The sequence below is a fragment of the Salmo salar genome, chromosome 09, assembly GCF_965601325.2.
Source record: "Salmo salar chromosome 09, fSalSal1, whole genome shotgun sequence".
NCBI lineage: Eukaryota > Metazoa > Chordata > Actinopteri > Salmoniformes > Salmonidae > Salmo > Salmo salar.
In genome coordinates, this window is record NC_138299.1 from 48,445,828 (window position 1) to 48,470,726 (window position 24,899).

Genomic DNA, 24,899 nt, shown 5'->3' on the forward strand with positions numbered 1-24,899 from the left:
TGTTTTGTCTTGTTCCATACACACCTGGTTTTCATTCCCTAATCACACTGCATGTATTTAGTCCTCTGTTCCTCTCCATGTCTTTGTGTGAAATTGTTGTATGTTATGTGGGAATTTACCACGCGCATGTATTTTTATTCATGTTCCGTGTTTTGGCACATTTATTTTATTCTGTGCTGTCGTTTGTTGGAACGGAATGAAGCGCGCCTGTTACCACACGCTACTCTCCTGCACCTGACTTTGCCTCCCTTACACACCCATAACACCCATCTAATAAGTCTTCCTTAGTATTATTCATATTGTTATTATTAGTAGTAGTATTTATTATTATTATTTATTATTATTATTCCTTTATATGGAGACGTGAGAACAATATTAGAGATGAATGATTCCCACTCTCCTTTTAAATCCCCCTGCAGCCTCTCCTTTTAAACCCCCTGCAGCCTCTCCTTTTAAAACCCCCTGCAGCCTCTCCTTTTAAACCCCGTGCAGCCTCTCCTTTTAAAACTCCCTACAGCCTCTCCTTTTGAAACCGCCTGCAGCCTCTCCTTTTGAAACCCCCTGCAGCCTCTCCTTTTGAAACCCCCTGCAGCCTCTCCTTTTGAAACCCCCTGCAGCCTCTCCTTTTAAAACCCCCTACAGCCTCTCCTTTTAAAATCCCCTACAGCCTCTCCTTTTAAAACCCCTGCAGCCTCTCCTTTTAAAACCCCCTACAGCCTCTCCTTTAAAACCCCCTACAGCCACAATGGGATTAGTTTGAACTGGCTAAACAGAAACAGTCCAGGTTGAGGATATGTGTCAAATTGGATGCCGTTTGGAACCAATCCTATGTCACAGCACGATTTTAACTAACTCATTTCTCATTGATTGTTTTTCCGCCTAAATCCTCCCCTCCCCTCCCCTCTCCTCCCTTCTGCTCCTCCCTTCCCTTCTCCTCTCCTCCCTTCTGCTCCTCCCTCCCTTCTTCTCTTCCCCTCCCTTCTCCTCCCTTCTTCCCCTTCCCTCTCCTCCCTTCTTTCCCTCCCCTCTCCTCTTCTGCTCCTCTCCTCCCATCTCTTCCCTTCTCCTCCCATCTCCTCCCTTCCTCTCTTCTCTCCTTCCTTCCTTTTTGCTCCTCTCCTCTCCTCCCTTCCTCTCTTCTCCCCTCCTCTCCTACCCACAGAAACATCAGCCAAAGAGGGTCTTCTTCTGTGGTGCCAGAGGAAGACTGCTCCCTACAAGAATGTCAACATTCAGAACTTTCACATTAGGTAATAGAAGAACCCTAGGTCCCAAATGGCACCCTATTATAGAGCACTGGTAAAAGTAGTGCACTATATAAGGAATAGGGCTGCCATAGGGCCTTAGTTAAAAGTAGTGCACTATATAGGGAATACGGTGCAATTTGGGACACACACAAGGCCTCTGCTAGAGGTTTTACAGGCAATGTGATTCAGTGGCGTTTTGATGTCGTTTAAGGTGAAGGAGGACAATAATTGAACAGAGGGGGGAGGGGAGAAGAGAGGAGGGGAGAGGATGGAGGGGGAGGAACGGATGGAGGAGGGGAGAAGAGAAGAGAGGAGGGGAGGGAGGGAGAGGAGAGGATGGAGGAGGTGGTTATTCCAGCGGAAGCTGGTCAGACCTGGCTCTATGAACACCAGCCCTGACTCAGAGGCTGGTCAGACCTGGCTCTATGAACACCAGCCCTGACTCAGAGGCTGGTCAGACCTGGCTCTATGAACACCAGCCCTGACTCAGAGGCTGGTCAGACCTGGCTCTATGAACACCAGCCCTGACTCAGAGGCTGGTCAGACCTGGCTCTATGAACACCAGCCCTGACTCAGAGGCTGGTCAGACCTGGCTCTATGAACACCAGCCCTGACTCAGAGGCTGGTCAGACCTGGCTCTATGAACACCAGCCCTGACTCAGAGGCTGGTCAGACCTGGCTCTATGAACACCAGCCCTGACTCAGAGGCTGGTCAGACCTGGCTCTATGAACACCAGCACTGACTCAGAGGCTGGTCAGACCAACAATGTGTTCTGTGATGTGCATCAGAGTGTTAAAGCTCGTTGTTGTTTAATGAGGACCTGATGGCACATGAATGTAGCTCATCTATCAGTCCATATAGGGTAGATTCTCTGCCATGGCAATGCCTTCTGGAAGGATGGACAGGAAGAGAAGGTCAAAGTGATTTTAAATAGTTGGTGTGTTTTGATTCATGTTCTCTTATATTATCTCTCTTTCTCTCTCTCTCTCAGCTGGAAAGATGGGTTGGGATTCTGTGCTCTCATTCACAGACACCGTCCTGAGCTCATTGACTATGGCAAGCTGCGCAAGGTGAGGCTACTGCTACTGCTACTGCTTTACCTTAGCAGTCTTTCCAACACTAATGCAATCACATCTAACCAGGTAGAAATTATCCTCTGTTTTTCCTCTCGCCTAAAAACATGTCTGTATCAGGTCACAAGGTCCAGACCCAGATGCAGACATGGGTGGCAGATGGTTGGAGTCTTTGATATTTATTGTAATCCAAAAGGGGTAGGCAAGAGAATGGTCGTCGACAGGCAAAAGGTTCAGAGTTCAGGAGGTACCGAAGGACAGGCAGGCTTGAGGTCAGGGCAGGCAGACTGGTCAGGCAGGTGGGTATAGAGTCCAGAAACAGGCAAGGGCCAAAACCAGGAGGACTAGCAAAAGAGAGAATAGAAAAAGCAGGAGTACGGGGAAAAACACGCTGGTTGACTTGAACATACAAGACGAACTGGCACAGAGAGACAGGAAACACAGGGATATATACACCGGGGAAAATAAGCGACACCTGGAGGGGGTGGGGACAATAACAAGGACAGGTGAAACAGATCAGGGTCGGTCTGTCTGTCTGTCTGTCTGTCTGTCTGTCTGTCTGTCTGTCTGTCTGTCTGTCTGTCTGTCTGTCTGTCTGTCTGTCTGTCTGTCTGTTCCACCTCCTCTCTCCTGTAGGATGATCTCTGACCTCTATCTCTCTTTCTCTCCTGTAGTATGACCCTTGACCTCTATTTCTGTCTCTCCTCTGTCCTGTAGGATGACCCCATGACTAACCTGAACACAGCCTTCGACGTGGCAGAGAAGTACCTGGACATCCCCAAGATGTTGGACGCTGAGGGTAAGACCAGGAGGGTCCAGGGTTAAGGGTCAAGGTTTAAGTGTTTCCCAAACCTGGTCCTGAAGACCCAACCCTTTGATTGTTTTAATCGGGTGTTAGTGCTAGGGCCAAAAGGAACATGTGCACTCCTTTGGGTCCGCAGAACCAGGATGAAGAAACACTGTGCTAAGCAAACAGAAGTTGAGTCTGACATTCATGAAAAATGACCTTAACAGTGTTGTTTTGTGTTTAACTAGATACAAATGCAGCTGGCACCCTATTCCCTATTAAGTGCACTACTTTTGACCAGCTTTGGTGAAAAGTAGTGCACTATATAGGTAATAAGGTACCATTAGGGATGCAGCCATTGTCTTTCAGTGGTATTTGTTTATACCAAGATATTTTGACCCCACAGAGGTTGTCTGGTCCTCTCATTTTTTCAGGAAGCTGAACGGAGACATACAGTCAGATGATAGACTGCTCTCTCTATTCCGTTCCTCTTGCCCTGTCCCAGTGCCCCATTTTATAAACTGCTTATCTCTGTACATAAATATACATGTCATGGAGGGTTAGAGAGAGTGTGTGTGTGTTTGCGTACGTGTTCGTACGTGCGAGTGCGTTTTCTAGAATTTTCCCTAGATTAGCACGCCGTCTGGAGTGACTCAAAGTGGTGTTTCTCTTCCTGGATATTATTCTATTATTCTGTTTTTTTGGGGGGACCGGCGACCCCACCTTCATAATCAGAACACAACTCTAGTGAGATTTTTTAAAAAAAATGGCATACAACGAGCTTTACTATGACTTCGGCAGTGCGTGGCCGGATGAACCAAGTCTCGGTGGAGTACAGTGGATACCAGTAGTGAACCTCCCAGGCCCATGTTGCTAAGGGTTTAACAACATATGTTGGAGATCAATAATATGACATTGTATTAAAACCTCTAAAATTATTCCACGGATCCCTTTGACAAAATTTGTTTAATCTGTTGTTAGTAATAATAAAACAATGATCTATATATATATATTATTGATCTCCAACATATGTTGTTGTTGTTGTGTATATATATATATATATATATATATATATATATATATATATATATATATATATATATATATATATATTGAGTTTAATCCCCTTTTGTCCTCAGAACAGCCTCAATTCATCAGGACATGGACTCTACAAGGTGTTGAAAGCGTTCCACAGGGATGCTGGTCCATGTTGACTCCAATACTTCCCACAGTTGTGTCCAGTTGGCTGGATGTCCTTTGGGTGGTGGACCATTCTTGACACACACAGGAAACTGTTGAGCGTGAAAAACCCAGCAGTGTTGCAGTTCTTGACACAAACCGGTGCACCTGGCACCTACTACCAAACCCCATTCAAAAGACACTTAAATACTTTGTCTTGCCCATTCACCCTCTGAATGACACACAGACACAATCCATGTCTCAATTGTCTCAAGTCTTAAAAATCATTTTTTAACCTCTCCTCCCCTTCATCTAGAACTGTCCGAAGTGGATCTAACAAGTAACATCAATAAGGGATCATAGCTTTCACCTGGTCTGTCTATGTCATGGAAAGAGCCGGTGTTCTTAATGTTTTGTACGCTCAGTAAATATACAGTGCTTTCAGAAAGTATTAAGACCCCTTGACTTTTTACACATTTTTATTACGTTACAGCCTTATTCTAAAATTGATTACAATATATATATATATTTTTTTTAGCAATCTACACACAAAACCCCGTAATGAGAAAGCAAAAACAGGTTTTTAGAACATTTTGCAAATGTAAAAAAATGTACATAAGTATTCAGACCCTTTTCTCAGTACTTTGTTGAAGCACCTTTGCTAGCAATTACAGCTTCGCGTCTTCTTGGGTATGAGGCTACAAGCTTGGCATACCTGTATTTGGGGAGTTTCTCCCATTGTTGCCTGCAGATCCTCTCAAGCTCTGTCAGGTTCGACGGGGTGCATCACTGCACAGCTATTTTTGGGCTCTGGCTGGTCCACTCAAGGACATTCAGAGACTTGTCCTGAAGCCACTCCTGCGTCGTCTTGGCTGTGTTCTTAGGGTCGTTGTCCTGTTGGAAGGTTAACCTTTGCCCCAGTCTGAGGTCCTGAGCGCTCAGGAGCAGGTGTTCATCAAGGATCTCTCTGTGCTTAGCTCTATTCCTTTTCTTTTTATTGTAAAAAAAAAAAAAAAACTCCCTAGTCCTTGCCGATGACAAGCATACCCATAACATGATGCAGCCACCACCATGTTTGAAAATATGAGGAGCGGTACTCAGTGATGCTGTGTTGGATTTGCCCCAAACATAACGCTTTGTATTCAGGACATAAATGTAATTTCTTTGCCACATTTTTTGCGGTTTTACTTTTTATTATTGCAAACAGGATGCATCTTTTAGAATGTTTTTATTCTGTACAGGATTCTTCATTTTCACCCCGTCAATTAGGTTAGTATTGTGAAGTAACTACAATATTGTTGATCCATCCTCAGTTTTCTCCTATCACAGCCATTAAACTCTAACTGTTATAAAGTCACCATTGACTTCATGGTGAAATCCATGAGAGGTTTCCTTCCTCTCCGCCAACTGAGTTAGGAAGGACGCCAGTATCTTTGTAGTGACTGGGTGTATTGATACACCATCCAAAGTGTAATAAATAACTTCACCGTGCTCAAAGGGATATTCAATGTCTGCTTTTTAAATTTTACCCATCTACCAATAGGTGCCCTCCCTCAGCGAGGTGTTGAAAAACCTCCCTGGTCTTTGTGGTTGAATATGTGTTTGAAATTCACTGCTTGACTGAGGGACCTTACAGATAATTTATGTGTGTAAGGTACAGAGATGAGGTAGTCATTCAAAAATCATGTTAAACACTATTATTTCACACAGTGAATCCATGGGCTCCCGAGTGGCGCAGCAGTCTAAGTCACTGCATCTCAGTGCTAGAGGCGTCACTACAGACACACGGGTTCGAATCCAGGCTGTATCACAAACGGCCGTGATTGGGAGTCCCATAGGGCGGCGCACAATTGGCCCATCGTCGTCCTGGGTTTGGCCGGTGTAGGCCGTCGTTGTAAATAAGAATTTGTTTTTAACTGACTTGCCTAGTTAAATATAGGTTAAATGTTAAATAAAGGTTAAATGTACAAATGATTTTTTAAATATATTTTTACTCCTGGATTTAGGCTTGACATAACAAAGGAGTTGAATACTTATTGACAGAAGACATTTCAGCTTTTCTTTTTTTTTTGTATTAATTTGTAAAAAATTCTAAAAACATAATTCCACTTTGACATTACGGGGTATTGTGTGTAGACCAATGACACACAATCTAAACTTAAAACATTTTAAATTCAGGCTGTAACACAACGAAATGTGGGAAAAGTACAGGTGGTATGAATACTTTCTGAAGGCTCTGGATCTATCCAATGTACAGGCACTGCTGTCACTGAAGCTATTTTTGCAAAGTGCAAAGATTCGCCCTCTATTTCAACTCTATGGTCTTGACTCATTTGTATGTTGTGTTTGACCTGTCCAGAAGTAGTGTACTGTATATAGAGAATAGGGTGTTTACCATTCACCCCCAGTCTTTACGACATGTCATTTATCTGTTGTGTTTGACCTGATCATTACCATACCCCCTCCTCCCCCTCTCCTCCTTCCTCCATCCCCCCCATCCACCCTCTCTCTCTACAGACATCGTAGGCACAGCCCGCCCGGATGAAAAGGCCATCATGACCTACGTGTCTAGCTTCTACCACGCATTCTCTGGCGCCCAGAAGGTATCCCAGGATGCAACGCTCCCCCTCTACCCCCTCCTCCTCACCTCTCCCTCCTCCTCCTCACCTCTCCCTTCTCCTCCTCACCTCTCCTCCCTCTTCCTCACCTCACCTCTCCTCCCTCCTCTTCCTCACTTCTCCCCCCTCCTCTTCCCCCCTCCTCCTCCTCACCTCTTCCCCCCTCCTCCTCCTCACCTCTCTCCCCTTCTCCTCCTCACCTTTCCCCCTCCTCACCTCTCCCTCCTCCTCCTCACGTCTCCCTCCTTCTCTTCACCTCTCCCTCCTCCTCCTCACCTCTCTCTCCCCCTCCTCCTCTCCTGCTCCTCCTCACCTCCTCCTGGTGGTTCGGTTCCTGCTCGTCTGTCTGTCTGTCTGTCTGTCTGTCCACTAACACTAACCATTCTCTCTCTGCAGCTGCATTGCCCCATCCCACCTCGCCCTTGCCCAACAGGGGGGAACCGCTCACGCTCTTCTTCCTCCTCTCTCTTCGCATTCGTTCACAGTTTCACACCTCCAAATGCATGATGGAAAATAAATAGTCTCTCTGTTGCTATAACAGGCACCAGTCAGACCGTCTCCAGTCAGTCAGACCAGGCTACCATAACTAACTCAACTCCTAGTACATGTAATTGTTTGATTGGATTCATCACTTTATGTAGCGAGGGAGGGTGGGGGGGGGGGACTCCTTAACTACCGCCAATGTGTACTTGGTCACCTTTGAGTTGAGTGGGTCATGTTTTCATTGGATCTCTCAGCACATAGATAGACGTAGTTTTATGTGATACCATCTGGTTCTTCAGGGGTTGATGATCGTTGTTTGGGATCTCTTAGCTTTAACAGGTTTCTTTTAAGAGTGAAATCAGGATATCAATATGTGTGATACACATATCTGTATTGAGAAAGAAGAACACGTTATCCTTCAGTATTGAACGTTATTTTTCAGTATGTAACATTATTTTTTTTAAATCTCCCAACTGAGAAGAAGAGTTGTGTAGTTATATAAGGACCAGAACTAAAGAAGAAGAAGAGTTGTGTAGTTATAGAAGGACAGAACTAAAGAAGAAGGGTTGTGTAGTTATATAAGGACCAGAACTAAAGAAGAAGAGTTGTGTAGTTATATAAGGACCAGAACTAAAGAAGAAGAGTTGTGTAGTTATATAAGGACCAGACCTAAAGAAGAAGAGTTGTGTAGTTATATAAGGACCAGAACTAAAGAAGAAGAGTTGTGTAGTTATATAAGGACCAGACCTAAAGAAGAAGAGTTGTGTAGTTATATAAGGACCAGAACTAAAGAAGAAGAGTTGTGTAGTTATAGAAGGACAGAACTAAAGAAGAAGAAGAGTTGTGTAGTTATAGAAGGACCAGAACTAAAGAAGAAGAGTTGTGTAGTTATATAAGGACCAGACCTAAAGAAGAAGAGTTGTGTAGTTATATAAGGACCAGACCTAAAGAAGAAGAGTTGTGTAGTTATAGAAGGACAGAACTAAAGAAGAAGAAGAAGAGTTGTGTAGTTATAGAAGCACCAGAACTAAAGAAGAAGAAGAATTGTGTAGTTATATAAGGACCAGAACTAAAGAAGAAGAGTTGTGTAGTTATATAAGGACCAGAACTAAAGAAGAAGAAGAGTTGTGTAGTTATATAAGGACCAGAACTAAAGAAGAAGAGTTGTGTGGTTATATAAGGACCAGAACTAAAGAAGAAGAGTTGTGTAGTTATATAAGGACCAGAACTAAAGAAGAAGAGTTGTGTAGTTATAGAAGGACCAGAACTAAAGAAGAAGAGTTGTGTAGTTATATAAGGACCAGAACTAAAGAAGAAGAGTTGTGTGGTTATATAAGGACCAGAACTAAAGAAGAAGAGTTGTGTAGTTATATAAGGACCAGAACTAAAGAAGAAGAGTTGTGTAGTTATAGAAGGACCAGAACTAAAGAAGAAGAGTTGTGTAGTTATAGAAGGACCAGAACTAAAGAAGAAGAGTTGTGTAGTTATAGAAGGACCAGAACTAAAGAAGAAGAGTTGTGTAGTTATATAAGGACCAGAACTAAAGAAGAAGAAGAAGAGTTGTGTGGTTATATAAGGACCAGAACTAAAGAAGAAGAAAAGTTGTGTAGTTATAGAAGGACCAGAACTAAAGAAGAAGAAGAGTTGTGTAGTTATATAAGGACCAGAACTAAAGAAGAAGAGTTGTGTAGTTATAGAAGGACCAGAACTAAAGAAGGGTTGTGTAGTTATAGAAGGACCAGACCTAAAGAAGAAGAGTTGTGTAGTTATATAAGGACCAGAAGTAAAGAAGAAGAAAAGTTGTGTGGTTATATAAGGACCAGAACTAAAGAAGAAGAAGAGTTGTGTAGTTATATAAGGACCAGAACTAAAGAAGAAGAAGAAGAAGAGTTGTGTAGTTATATAAGGACCAGAACTAAAGAAGAAGAAGAGTTGTGTAGTTATATAAGGACCAGAACTAAAGAAGAAGAAGAGTTGTGTAGTTATATAAGGACCAGAACTAAAGAAGAAGAAGAGTTGTGTAGTTATATAAGGACCAGAAGTAAAGAAGAAGAAGAGTTGTGTAGTTATATAAGGACCAGAACTAAAGAAGAAGAAGAGTTGTGTAGTTATATAAGGACCAGAAGTAAAGAAGAAGAGTTGTGTAGTTATAGAAGGACCAGAACTAAAGAAGAAGAGTTGTGTAGTTATATAAGGACCAGAACTAAAGAAGAAGAGTTGTGTAGTTATAGAAGGACCAGAACTAAAGAAGAAGAAGAAGAGTTGTCTAGTTATATAAGGACCAGAACTAAAGAAGAAGAAAAGTTGTGTGGTTATAGAAGGACCAGAACTAAAGAAGAAGAGTTGTGTAGTTATATAAGGACCAGAACTAAAGAAGAAGAGTTGTGTAGTTATATAAGGACCAGAACTAAAGAAGAAGAGTTGTGTAGTTATATAAGGACCAGAACTAAAGAAGAAGAAAAGTTGTGTGGTTATATAAGGACCAGAACTAAAGAAGAAGAGTTGTGTAGTTATATAAGGACCAGAACTAAAGAAGAAGAGTTGTGTAGTTATATAAGGACCAGAACTAAAGAAGAAGAGTTGTGTAGTTATATAAGGACCAGAACTAAAGAAGAAGAAGAAGAGTTGTGTAGTTATAGAAGGACCAGAACTAAAGAAGAAGAGTTGTGTAGTTATAGAAGGACCAGAACTAAAGAAGAAGAGTTGTGTAGTTATATAAGGACCAGAACTAAAGAAGAAGAAGAAGAAGAGTTGTGTAGTTATATAAGGACCAGAACTAAAGAAGAAGAAGAAGAAGAGTTGTGTAGTTATATAAGGACCAGAACTAAAGAAGAAGAGTTGTGTAGTTATATAAGGACCAGAAGTAAAGAAGAAGAAGAAGAGTTGTGTAGTTATATAAGGACCAGAACTAAAGAAGAAGAAGAGTTGTGTAGTTATATAAGGACCAGAACTAAAGAAGAAGAAGAGTTGTGTAGTTATAGAAGGACCAGAACTAAAGAAGAAGAGTTGTGTAGTTATATACGGACCAGAACTAAAGAAGAAGAAGAAGAGTTGTGTAGTTATATAAGGACCAGAACTAAAGAAGAAGAGTTGTGTAGTTATATAAGGACCAGAAGTAAAGAAGAAGAGTTGTGTAGTTATAGAAGGACCAGAACTAAAGAAGAAGAGTTGTGTAGTTATAGAAGGACCAGAACTAAAGAAGAAGAAGAAGAGTTGTGTAGTTATATAAGGACCAGAACTAAAGAAGAAGAAAAGTTGTGTGGTTATAGAAGGACCAGAACTAAAGAAGAAGAGTTGTGTAGTTATATAAGGACCAGAACTAAAGAAGAAGAGTTGTGTAGTTATAGAAGGACCAGAACTAAAGAAGAAGAAGAAGAGTTGTGTAGTTATATAAGGACCAGAACTAAAGAAGAAGAAAAGTTGTGTGGTTATAGAAGGACCAGAACTAAAGAAGAAGAGTTGTGTAGTTATATAAGGACCAGAACTAAAGAAGAAGAGTTGTGTAGTTATATAAGGACCAGAACTAAAGAAGAAGAGTTGTGTAGTTATATAAGGACCAGAACTAAAGAAGAAGAAGAAGAGTTGTGTAGTTATATAAGGACCAGAACTAAAGAAGAAGAAGAAGAAGAGTTGTGTAGTTATATAAGGACCAGAACTAAAGAAGAAGAAGAAGAGTTGTGTAGTTATAGAAGGACCAGAACTAAAGAAGAAGAGTTGTGTAGTTATATTTACATTTACATTTTAGTCACTTAGCAGACCAGAACTAAAGAAGAAGAAGAAGAGTTGTGTAGTTATATAAGGACCAGAACTAAAGAAGAAGAGTTGTGTAGTTATATAAGGACCAGACCTAAAGAAGAAGAGTTGTGTAGTTATATAAGGACTAATTTCACTGGAGAGGACCCGAACTAAAGATCACATTGCAGCAGCCAGGCAGCAGAGAGACCAGCTGTGTTTAAAAGACAGAGTGGAAAAAAGACTCTCTATTTATAATTGGAAGAGAGGATTTAGACACTGCCTCCCTTTTATTATGGCATGTAGAAGAAGAAGGAGAAGAATGGGGTCAAGAAGAAGAGTATGAGCAGTATATAGTGAACCTCATGTAGCTCAGATTACTGTATAAAGAAGGCTACATCAGACAAATTCACACTATCAACAAGTATGATGAATACAGTCAGAAACATTACTGAATGTGAAAGAGCCAACTCCTACCCACCTGTTTAGTGGTGACACCAGGAATAGTAGCCATTGGGACTATAACAGCTAAACCACCAATAGAATCCAAACAGACAGATAAACTAACAAACCAACCAACAAGTCAGCCTGTAGATGTTGACTGGTGCCTGTTGTCTCCTCTCTCCCTGGTGTCTGACAACCTGGTCAGACTGGTGCCTGTTGTCTCCTCTCTCCCTGGTGTCTGACAACCTGGTCAGACTGGTGCCTGTTGTCTCCTCTCTCCCTGGTGTCTGACAACCTGATCAGACTGGTGCCTGTTGTCTCCTCTCTCCCTGGTGTCTGACAACCTGGTCAGACTGGTGCCTGTTGTCTCCTCTCTCCCTGGTGTCTGACAACCTGGTCAGACTGGTGCCTGTTGTCTCCTCTCTCCCTGGTGTCTGACAACCTGGTCAGACTGGTGCCTGTTGTCTCTTCTCTCCCTGGTGTCTGACTGTACTGCTCCACCTGCTGGAACCTTTTGTCTCTGCACACTTTTACTCTGCACTTCTCTCTCTTTTTTCCATCTCTCCTTCCCTCTCCCCTTCTCCTCCTCTCTTTGTTCCATGGGCAGACATCGTTAGCACGTTGAGGCCGGATGAGAAGGCCATCATGACTTATGTGTCGTGTTACTACCACGCTTTCTCAGGCAAGCAGAAGGTACAGTACCACAGTGTTACTACCAGGCCTTCTCAGGCAAGCAGAAGGTACAGTACCACAGTGTTACTACCAGGCCTTCTCAGGCAAGCAGAAGGTACAGTACCACAGTGTTACTACCAGGCCTTCTCAGGCAAGCAGAAGGTACAGTACCACAGTGTTACTACCAGGCCTTCTCAGGCAAGAAGAAGGTACAGTACCACAGTGTTACTACCAGGCCTTCTCAGGCAAGCAGAAGGTACAGTACCACAGTGTTACTACCAGGCCTTCTGAGGCAAGCAGAAGGTGAGCGCCTCTCTCTAGTCCTTCGAGACCATAATAGTCCTCTACCACTAGAGACCATAATAGTCCTGTACCACTAGAGACCATAATAGTCCTGTACCACTAGAGACCATAATAGTCCTGTACCGCTAGAGACCATAATAGTCCTGTACCGCTAGAGACCATAATAGTCCTGTACCACTAGAGACCATAATAGTCCTGTACCACTAGAGACCATAATAGTCCTGTACCGCTAGAGACCATAATAGTCCTGTACCGCTAGAGACCATAATAGTCCTGTACCACTAGAGACCATAATAGTCCTGTACCACTAGAGACCATAATAGTCCTGTACCACTAGAGACCATAATAGTCCTGTACCACTAGAGACCATAATAGTCCTGTACCGCTAGAGACCATAATAGTCCTGTACCGCTAGAGACCATAATATACCACTAGAGACCATAATAGTCCTGTACCACTAGAGACCATAATAGTCCTGTACCGCTAGAGACCATAATAGTCCTGTACCGCTAGAGACCATAATAATAGTCCTGTACCGCTAGAGACCATAATAATAGTCCTGTACCGCTAGAGACCATAATAATAGTCCTGTACCGCTAGAGACCATAATAATAGTCCTGTACCGCTAGAGACCATAATAATAGTCCTGTACCGCTAGAGACCATAATAATAGTCCTGTACCGCTAGAGACCATAATAGTCCTGTACCGCTAGAGACCATAATAGTCCTGTACCGCTAGAGACCATAATAGTCCTGTACCGCTAGAGACCATAATAGTCCTGTACCGCTAGAGACCATAATAGTCCTGTACCGCTAGAGACCATAATATACAACTAGAGACCATAATAGTCCTGTACCGCTAGAGACCATAATAGTCCTGTACCGCTAGAGACCATAATAATAGTCCTGTACCGCTAGAGACCATAATAATAGTCCTGTACCGCTAGAGACCATAATAATAGTCCTGTACCGCTAGAGACCATAATAATAGTCCTGTACCGCTAGAGACCATAATAATAGTCCTGTACCGCTAGAGACCATAATAATAGTCCTGTACCGCTAGAGACCATAATAATAGTCCTGTACCGCTAGAGACCATAATAATAGTCCTGTACCGCTAGAGACCATAATAATAGTCCTGTACCGCTAGAGACCATAATAATAGTCCTGTACCGCTAGAGACCATAATAATAGTCCTGTACCGCTAGAGACCATAATAATAGTCCTGTACCGCTAGAGACCATAATAATAGTCCTGTACCGCTAGAGACCATAATAATAGTCCTGTACCGCTAGAGACCATAATAATAGTCCTGTACCGCTAGAGACCATAATAATAGTCCTGTACCGCTAGAGACCATAATAATAGTCCTGTACCGCTAGAGACCATAATAATAGTCCTGTACCGCTAGAGACCATAATAATAGTCCTGTACCGCTAGAGACCATAATAGTCCTGTACCGCTAGAGACCATAATAGTCCTGTACCGCTAGAGACCATAATAGTCCTGTACCGCTAGAGACCATTATAGTCCTGTACCGCTAGAGACCATTATAGTCCTGTACCACTAGAGACCATAATAGTCCTGTACCACTAGAGACCATAATAGTCCTGTACCACTAGAGACCATAATAGTCCTGTACCACTAGAGACCATAATAGTCCTGTACCACTAGAGACCATAATAGTCCTCTACCACTAGAGACCATAATAGTCCTCTACCACTACAGACCATAATATACCACTAGAGACCATAATAGTCCTCTACCACTAGAGACCATAATATACCACTAGAGACCATAATAGTCCTGTACCACTAGAGACCATAATAGTCCTCTACCACTAGAGACCATAATATACCACTAGAGACATAATAGTCCTGTACCACTACAGACCATAGTAGTCCTGTACCACTAGAGACCATAATATACCACTAGAGACCATAATAGTCCTGTACTACTAGAGACCATAATAGTCCTCTACCACTAGAGACCATAATAGTCCTGTACCACTAGAGACCATAATAATAGTCCTGTACCGCTAGAGACCATAATATACCACTAGAGACCATAATAGTCCTGTACCACTAGAGACCATAATAGTCCTGTACCACTAGAGACCATAATAGTCCTGTACCACTAGAGACCATAATAGTCCTGTACCGCTAGAGACCATAATAGTCCTGTACCGCTAGAGACCATAATAGTCCTGTACCGCTAGAGACCATAATAGTCCTGTACCGCTATAGACCATAATAGTCCTGTACCGCTTGAGACCATAATAGTCCTGTACCGCTAGAGACCATAATAGTCCTGTACCGCTAGAGACCATAATAATAGTCCTGTACCGCTAGAGAACATAATATACCACTAGAGACCATAATAGTCCTGTACCACTAGAGACCATAATAGTCCTGTACCACTAGAGACCATAATAGTCCTGTACCGCTAGAGACCATAATAGTCCTCTACCGCTAGAGACCATAATAGTCCTGTACCGCTAGAGACCATAATATACCGCTAGAGACCATAATAGTCCTGTACCACTAGAGACCATAATAGTCCTGTACCACTAGAGACCAGAATAGTCCTCTACCACTAGAGACCAGAATAGTCCTCTACCACTAGAGACCATAATAGTCCTCTACCACTACAGACCATAATATACCACTAGAGACCATAATAGTCCTCTACCACTAGAGACCATAATATACCACTAGAGACCATAATAGTCCTGTACCACTCGAGACCATAATAGTCCTCTACCACTAGAGACCATAATATACCACTAGAGACCATAATAGTCCTGTACCACTACAGACCATAATAGTCCTGTACCACTAGAGACCATAATATACCACTAGAGACCATAATAGTCCTGTACTACTAGAGACCATAATAGTCCTGTACTACTAGAGACCATAATAGTCCTGTACCACTAGAGACCATAATAGTCCTGTACCACTAGAGACCATAATAGTCCTGTACCACTAGAGACCATAATAGTCCTCTACCACTAGAGACCATAATAGTCATCTACCACTAGAGACCATAATAGTCCTGTACCACTAGAGACCATAATAATAGTCCTGTACCGCTAGAGACCATAATAGTCCTGTACTGCTAGAGACCATAATATACCACTAGAGACCATAATAGTCCTATACCACTAGAGACCATAATAGTCCTGTACCACTAGAGACCATAATAGTCCTGTACCACTAGAGACCATAATAGTCCTGTACCACTAGAGACCATAATAGTCCTGTACCACTAGAGACCATAATTGTCCTCTACCACTAGAGACCATAATTGTCCTCTACCACTAGAGACCATAATTGTCCTCTACCACTAGAGACCATAATTGTCCTCTACCACTAGAGACCATAATAGTCCTGTACCACTAGAGACCATAATAGTCCTGTACCACTAGAGACCATAATAGTCCACTACCACTAGAGACCATAATAGTCCTCTACCACTAGAGACCATAATAGTCCTCTACCACTAGAGACCATAATATACCACTAGAGACCATAATATACCACTAGAGACCATAATATACCACTAGAGACCATAATATACCACTAGAGGCCATAATAGTCCTGTACCACTAGAGACCATAATAGTCCTGTACCACTAGAGACCATAAAAGTCCTGTACCACTACAGACCATAATAGTCCTGTACCACTACAGACCATAATAGTCCTATACCACTAGAGACCATAATAGTCCTGTACCACTAGAGACCATAATAGTCCTGTACCACTAGAGACCATAATAGTCCTGTACCACTAGAGACCATAATAGTCCTCTACCACTAGAGACCATAATAGTCCTGTACCACTAGAGACCATAATAGTCCTGTACCACTAGAGACCATAATAGTCCTGTACCACTAGAGACCATAATAGTCCTGTACCACTAGAGACCATAATAGTCCTGTACCACTAGAGACCATAATAGTCCTGTACCACTACAGACCATAATAGTCCTGTACCGCTAGAGACCATAATAGTCCTGTACCACTACAGACCATAATATACCACTAGAGACCATAATAGTCCTGCACCACTAGAGACCATAATATTCCACTAGAGACCATAATATACCACTAGAGACCATAATAGTCCTCTACCACTAGAGACCATAATTGTCCTGTACCACTACAGACCATAATATACCGCTAGAGACCATAATAGTCCTGTACCGCTAGAGACCATAATATTCCTGTACCGCTAGAGACCATAATAGTCCTGTACCACTACAGACCATAATATACCACTAGAGACCATAATATACCACTAGAGACCATAATATACCACTAGAGACCGTAATATACCACTAGAGACCATAATATACCACTAGAGGCCATAATAGTCCTGTACCACTAGAGACCATAATAGTCCTGTACCACTAGAGACCATAAAAGTCCTGTACCACTACAGACCATAATAGTCCTGTACCACTACAGACCATAATAGTCCTGTACCACTACAGACCATAATAGTCCTGTACCACTAGAGACCATAATAGACCTGTACCACTAGAGACCATAATATACCACTAGAGACCATAATATACCACTAGAGACCATAATATACCACTAGAGACCATAATATACCACTAGAGACCATAATAGTCCTCTACCACTAGAGACCATAATAGTCCTCTACCACTAGAGACCATAATAGTCCTGTACCACTAGAGACCATAATAGTCCTATACCACTAGAGACCATAATAGTCCTCTACCACTAGAGACCATAATAGTCCTGTACCACTAGAGACCATAATAGTCCTGTACCACTACAGACCATAATAGTCCTGTACCACTACAGACCATAATAGTCCTGTACCACTACAGACCATAATAGTCCTGTACCACTACAGACCATAATAGTCCTGTACCACTAGAGACCATAATAGTCCTGTACCACTACAGACCATAATATACCACTAGAGACCATAATAGTCCTGTACCGCTAGAGACCATAATAGTCCTGTACCGCTAGAGACCATAATAGTCCTGTACCGCTAGAGACCATAATAGTCCTGTACCACTAGAGACCATAATAGACCTGTACCACTAGAGACCATAATATACCACTAGAGACCATAATAGTCCTCTACCACTAGAGACCATAATAGTCCTGTACCACTAGAGACCATAACAGTCCTGTACCACTAGAGACCATAATAGTCCTGTACCACTAGAGACCATAATAGTCCTGTACCACTACAGACCATAATATACCACTAGAGACCATAATAGTCCTGTACCGCTAGAGACCATAATAGTCCTGTACCGCTAGAGACCATAATAGTCCTGTACCACTAGAGACCATAATAGTCCTGTACCACTAGAGACCATAATAGTCCTGTACCACTAGAGACCATAATAGTCCTGTACCACTAGAGACCATAATAGTCCTGTACCACTAGAGACCATAATAGTCCTGTACCACTAGAGACCATAATAGTCCTGTACCACTAGAGACCATAATAGTCCTGTACCACTAGAGACCATAATAGTCCTGTACCACTAGAGACCATAATAGTCCTGTACCACTACAGACCATAATAGTCCTGTACCGCTAGAGACCATAATTGTCCTGTACCACTACAGACCATAATATACCACTAGAGACCATAATAGTCCTGCACCACTAGAGACCATAATATTCCACTAGAGACCATAATATACCACTAGAGACCATAATAGTCCTCTACCACTAGAGACCATAATTGTCCTGTACCACTACAGACCATAATATACCACTAGAGACCATAATAGTCCTGTACCGCTAGAGACCATAATAGTCCTGTACCGCTAGAGACCATAATAGTCCTGTACCACTACAGACCATAATATACCACTAGAGACCATAATATACCACTAGAGACCGTAATATACCACTAGAGACCATAATATACCACTAGAGGCCATAATAGTCCTGTACCACTAGAGACCATAATAGTCCTGTACCACTAGAGACCATAAAAGTCCTGTACCACTACAGACCATAATAGTCCTGTACCACTACAGACCATAATAGTCCTGTACCACTACAGACCATAATAGTCCTGTACCACTAGAGACCATAATAGTCCTGTACCACTAGAGACCATAATAGTCCTGTACCACTAGAGACCATAATAGTCCTGTACCACTAGAGACCATAATAGTCCTGTACCACTAGAGCCCATAATAGTCCTGTACCACTAGAGACCATAATAGTCCTGTACCACTACAGACCATAATAGTCCTGTACCGCTAGAGACCATAATAGTCCTGTACCACTACAGACCATAATATACCACTAGAGACCATAATAGTCCTGCACCACTAGAGACCATAATATTCCACTAGAGACCATAATATACCACTAGAGACCATAATAGTCCTCTACCACTAGAGACCATAATTGTCCTGTACCACTACAGACCATAATATACCACTAGAGACCATAATAGTCCTGTACCGCTAGAGACCATAATAGTCCTGTACCGCTAGAAACCATAATAGTCCTGTACCACTACAGACCATAATATACCACTAGAGACCATAATATACCACTAGAGACCGTAATATACCACTAGAGACCATAATATACCACTAGAGGCCATAATAGTCCTGTACCACTAGAGACCATAATAGTCCTGTACCACTAGAGACCATAAAAGTCCTGTACCACTACAGACCATAATAGTCCTGTACCACTACAGACCATAATAGTCCTGTACCACTACAGACCATAATAGTCCTGTACCACTACAGACCATAATAGTCCTGTACCACTAGAGACCATAATAGTCCTGTACCACTAGAGACCATAATAGTCCTGTACCACTAGAGACCATAATAGTCCTGTACCACTAGAGACCATAATAGTCCTGTACCACTACAGACCATAATAGTCCTGTACCGCTAGAGACCATAATAGTCCTGTACCACTACAGACCATAATATACCACTAGAGACCATAATAGTCCTGCACCACTAGAGACCATAATATTCCACTAGAGACCATAATATACCACTAGAGACCATAATAGTCCTCTACCACTAGAGACCATAATTGTCCTGTACCACTACAGACCATAATATACCACTAGAGACCATAATAGTCCTGTACCGCTAGAGACCATAATATTCCTGTACCGCTAGAGACCATAATAGTCCTGTACCACTACAGACCATAATATACCACTAGAGACCATAATATACCACTAGAGACCATAATATACCACTAGAGACCGTAATATACCACTAGAGACCGTAATATACCACTAGAGGCCATAATAGTCCTGTACCACTAGAGACCATAATAGTCCTGTACCACTAGAGACCATAAAAGTCCTGTACCACTACAGACCATAATAGTCCTGTACCACTACAGACCATAATAGTCCTGTACCACTACAGACCATAATAGTCCTGTACCACTAGAGACCATAATAGACCTGTACCACTAGAGACCATAATATACCACTAGAGACCATAATATACCACTAGAGACCATAATATACCACTAGAGACCATAATAGTCCTCTACCACTAGAGACCATAATAGTCCTGTACCACTAGAGACCATAATAGTCCTGTACCACTAGAGACCATAAAAGTCCTGTACCACTACAGACCATAATAGTCCTGTACCACTAGAGACCATAAAAGTCCTGTACCACTACAGACCATAATAGTCCTGTACCACTACAGACCATAATAGTCCTGTACCACTACAGACCATAATAGTCCTGTACCACTAGAGACCATAATAGACCTGTACCACTAGAGACCATAATATACCACTAGAGACCATAATATACCACTAGAGACCATAATATACCACTAGAGACCATAATAGTCCTCTACCACTAGAGACCATAATAGTCCTCTACCACTAGAGACCATAATAGTCCTATACCACTAGAGACCATAATAGTCCTATACCACTAGAGACCATAATAGTCCTATACCACTAGAGACCATAATAGTCCTATACCACTAGAGACCATAATAGTCCTCTACCACTAGAGACCATAATAGTCCTCTACCACTAGAGACCATAATAGTCCTCTACCACTAGAGACCATAATAGTCCTGTACCACTACAGACCATAATAGTCCTGTACCACTACAGACCATAATAGTCCTGTACCACTAGAGACCATAATAGTCCTGTACCACTACAGACCATAATATACCACTAGAGACCATAATAGTCCTGTACCGCTAGAGACCATAATAGTCCTGTACCGCTAGAGACCATAATAGTCCTGTACCGCTAGAGACCATAATAGTCCTGTACCGCTAGAGACCATAATAGTCCTGTACCACTAGAGACCATAATAGACCTGTACCACTAGAGACCATAATATACCACTAGAGACCATAATATACCACTAGAGACCATAATAGTCCTGTACCACTAGAGACCATAACAGTCCTGTACCACTAGAGACCATAATAGTCCTGTACCACTAGAGACCATAATAGTCCTGTACCACTACAGACCATAATATACCACTAGAGACCATAATAGTCCTGTACCGCTAGAGACCATAATAGTCCTGTACCGCTAGAGACCATAATAGTCCTGTACCACTAGAGACCATAATAGTCCTGTACCACTAGAGACCATAATAGTCCTGTACCACTAGAGACCATAATAGTCCTGTACCACTAGAGACCATAATAGTCCTGTACCACTACAGACCATAATAGTCCTGTACCGCTAGAGACCATAATAGTCCTGTACCACTACAGACCATAATATACCACTAGAGACCATAATAGTCCTGCACCACTAGAGACCATAATATTCCACTAGAGACCATACTATACCACTAGAGACCATAATAGTCCTCTACCACTAGAGACCATAATTGTCCTGTACCACTACAGACCATAATATACCACTAGAGACCATAATAGTCCTGTACCGCTAGAGACCATAATAGTCCTGTACCGCTAGAGACCATAATAGTCCTGTACCACTACAGACCATAATATACCACTAGAGACCATAATAGTCCTGCACCACTAGAGACCATAATATTCCACTAGAGACCATAATATACCACTAGAGACCATAATAGTCCTGTACCACTAGAGACCATAATAGTCCTGTACCGCTAGAGACCATAATAGTCCTGTACCACTACAGACCATAATATATCACTAGAGACCATAATAGTCCTGCACCACTAGAGACCATAATATTCCACTAGAGACCATAATATACCACTAGAGACCATAATAGTCCTGTACCACTAGAGGCCATAATAGTCCTGTACCACTAGAGACCATAATAGTCCTATACCACCACAGCACCTTACCAAAGTGATCATGCTGTTTGTATGTGGCTTCTATGGAAGTGAAATGTGTTTTGCGTGTGACCAGGGGTGTGTTCATTCCGCCGATTCTGTTGAAACATTGAATCTCAGGCCATGGATCAGCATGGTACCAGTGTGTCCTCAATCATGGATCACCATGGCGTTGGAGCCGGTGTAGTAGGATTCGATCTTAGTCCCGTATTTATGTTATTCCTGTTTGATGGTTTATTTCAAGGCATAGTATGAATTTTTATAAGCGTCTGGGTTAGAGTCCCGCTCCTTGAAAGCGGCAGCTCTACCCTTTAGCTCAGTGCGGATATTGCCGGTAATCCATGGCTTCTGGTTGGGTTATGTACGTACAGTCACTGTGGGGACAACGTCATCGAAAATAGTTGTAGATGATCTACAACATAGGGTCTGCTGCTAGTAGCTACCAAGTAACAAAATGACCCATACATATAGTGTTAACGTAGTATACCATAATACATTTATAAAACCAACAGAAATGAACAGGCTACGTGAGGAAAAAGAGATACCATATTGAATATGTGCTACGTTACCCAAAGGCCCTTGCGCATGATGTTGATGTCACGTGAGTGACAATCATTTTAGTCCAAGGATATGATGGAAACTTAAGTCTTCATATGAAGTAGTGCCGATGCTTCTCGGTGGTGCAGGATGAATGAACAAGGTCCCGATGTGTCCGTTGACATGGAGCTAAATATCTTCACCGGCAAGGTTTTATGTAATCCAATGGAAGACAATTATCAACGTAACAAAAAATAAACTTAAACATGAAGTCCGACGTTCAATGGACAGCTATCTCGCCTGTCATTTGGGAGAAACCCGTGCTAAGTAATGAGCACATACAGGCTACAAATAATATAAGGAAACTTTGAGTGGGCTAGCTCGCCATATTATTCACTTAACTGTTATGCTAGCTGCAGTACTACAGTAGCAGCTAATACATTAGCTAATGTTAGTTAGCTTGCCAACAGTCACATAATCCAAGGTGGTTTAGTTCTCCGTAGTCCAGAGTGGTGGTAAACTTCACAGCAGCAACATGACTAGGAAAAAGATTCACATTGTATGCCACCACGGATGAACGCCTCGGCTTGAGAGGGAGATTCAAATCCGTGTGACCGTCCATTGTAAGTCAGCTGTAGTTTAGCTAGGAAGGCTATTCCATAGGCAATGTTGAGGGATCTTAGCTGGCGTTTGACCCCATCGTAACCTTTTTCTTTTTCAGTGCAGGTCCGCGGATACGTCAGGGAAGGACATGATCTCTTGGTCCCCGTACATCACCTTGCCTATAGCCCTGGCTTTCCGCCTCACTCAGACTTGTCTTAAGTCTTAAGAAACTTCATGATAAGGACTCGAGGAGAGGGGTGGTTTCTCAGGCCTGAATGGAGCTGGAAGCCGATGGGCTCTTTCAATGCGCAGATTAACTACTCTCAAATTTGACCTCCTGTGGTGGTTCTCGAGCGAGTTTAGTTTTGAAGTAAGGTCCGCCACCTGTTATTTTCCAACTTTTCGGTCGTTGTTTTGACAGTGACGACAGTATCTTCTAGCCCATTCCACTACTGTATTCTCTGATGAAGAGAGAGTGTACCTCGCTAGCTGCTGGCCCATTCCTCGACTGTACTCTTGCTGTTAGCCCATTCCTCTACTGTATTCTCTGATGATGAGAGAGAGATATAGGTAGAAAGATAGGTAGAGAGATATCTAGATAGACTGTTAGATATCTAGGCAGAGAGAGACAGTTAGATATCTAGAGAGAGGGGGAGAGGGAGAGTTAGATATCTAGAGAGAGGGGGAGAGGGAGAGTTAGATATCTAGACAGAGAGGGGGAGAGTTAGATATCTAGACAGAGAGGGGGAGAGTTGGATATCTAGACAGAGAGGGGGAGAGTTGGATATCTAGACAGAGAGGGGGAGAGTTGGATATCTAGACAGAGAGGGGGAGAGTTGGATATCTAGACAGAGAGGGGGAGAGTTGGATATCTAGACAGAGAGGGGGAGAGTTGGATATCTAGACAGAGAGGGGGAGAGTTGGATATCTAGACAGAGAGGGGGAGAGTTGGATATCTAGACAGAGAGGGGGAGAGTTGGATATCTAGACAGAGAGGGGGAGAGTTGGATATCTAGACAGAGAGGGGGAGAGTTGGATATCTAGACAGAGAGGGGGAGAGTTGGATATCTAGACAGAGAGGGGGAGAGTTGGATATCTAGACAGAGAGGGGGAGACTTGGATATCTAGACAGAGAGGGGGAGAGTTGGATATCTAGACAGAGAGGGGGAGAGTTGGATATCTAGACAGAGAGGGGGAGAGTTGGATATCTAGACAGAGAGGGGGAGAGTTGGATATCTAGACAGAGAGGGGGAGAGTTGGATATCTAGACAGAGAGGGGGAGAGTTGGATATCTAGACAGAGAGGGGGAGACTTGGATATCTAGACAGAGAGGGGGAGAGTTGGATATCTAGACAGAGAGGGGGAGAGTTGGATATCTAGACAGAGAGGGGGAGAGTTGGATATCTAGACAGAGAGGGGGAGAGTTGGATATCTAGACAGAGAGGGGGAGAGTTGGATATCTAGACAGAGAGGGGGAGAGTTGGATATCTAGACAGAGAGGGGGAGAGTTGGATATCTAGACAGAGAGGGGGAGAGTTAGGTATCTAGACAGAGAGGGGAGAGTTAGGTATCTAGACAGAGAGTTAGAGTTAGTTAGTATCGAGAGTGGGAGAGAGAGTTAGTATCGAGAGTGGGAGAGAGAGTTAGTATCGAGAGTGGGAGAGAGAGTTAGTATCGAGAGTGGGAGAGAGAGTTAGTATCGAGAGTGGGAGAGAGAGTTAGTATCGAGAGTGGGAGAGAGAGTTAGATATCGAGAGAGGGAGAGGGAGTTAGATATCTAGAGAGGGAGAGGGAGTTGGTATCGAGAGTGGGAGAGAGAGTTAGTATCGAGAGAGAGAGTTAGATATCTAGAGAGGGAGAGGGAGTTAGTATCGAGAGTGGGAGAGAGAG

At 42.7% G+C, this 24,899-nt stretch overlaps 1 protein-coding gene across 5 annotated transcripts in view; it reads left to right on the forward strand.

Moving 5' to 3' along the window:
* Positions 1-24,899, forward strand: part of LOC100380299 (actinin alpha 1) — a 274,936-nt gene that overhangs the window by 79,048 nt on the left and 170,989 nt on the right. For 4 of the 5 annotated variants that reach the window (XM_045723306.2, XM_045723308.2, XM_045723307.2 and 1 more), the window contains 4 exon segments: positions 1,163-1,250; positions 2,240-2,318; positions 3,039-3,120; positions 6,805-6,890. In XM_045723306.2, coding sequence (XP_045579262.1) covers positions 1,163-1,250; positions 2,240-2,318; positions 3,039-3,120; positions 6,805-6,890 — 335 coding nt within the window. 5 annotated transcript variants of the gene reach the window in all.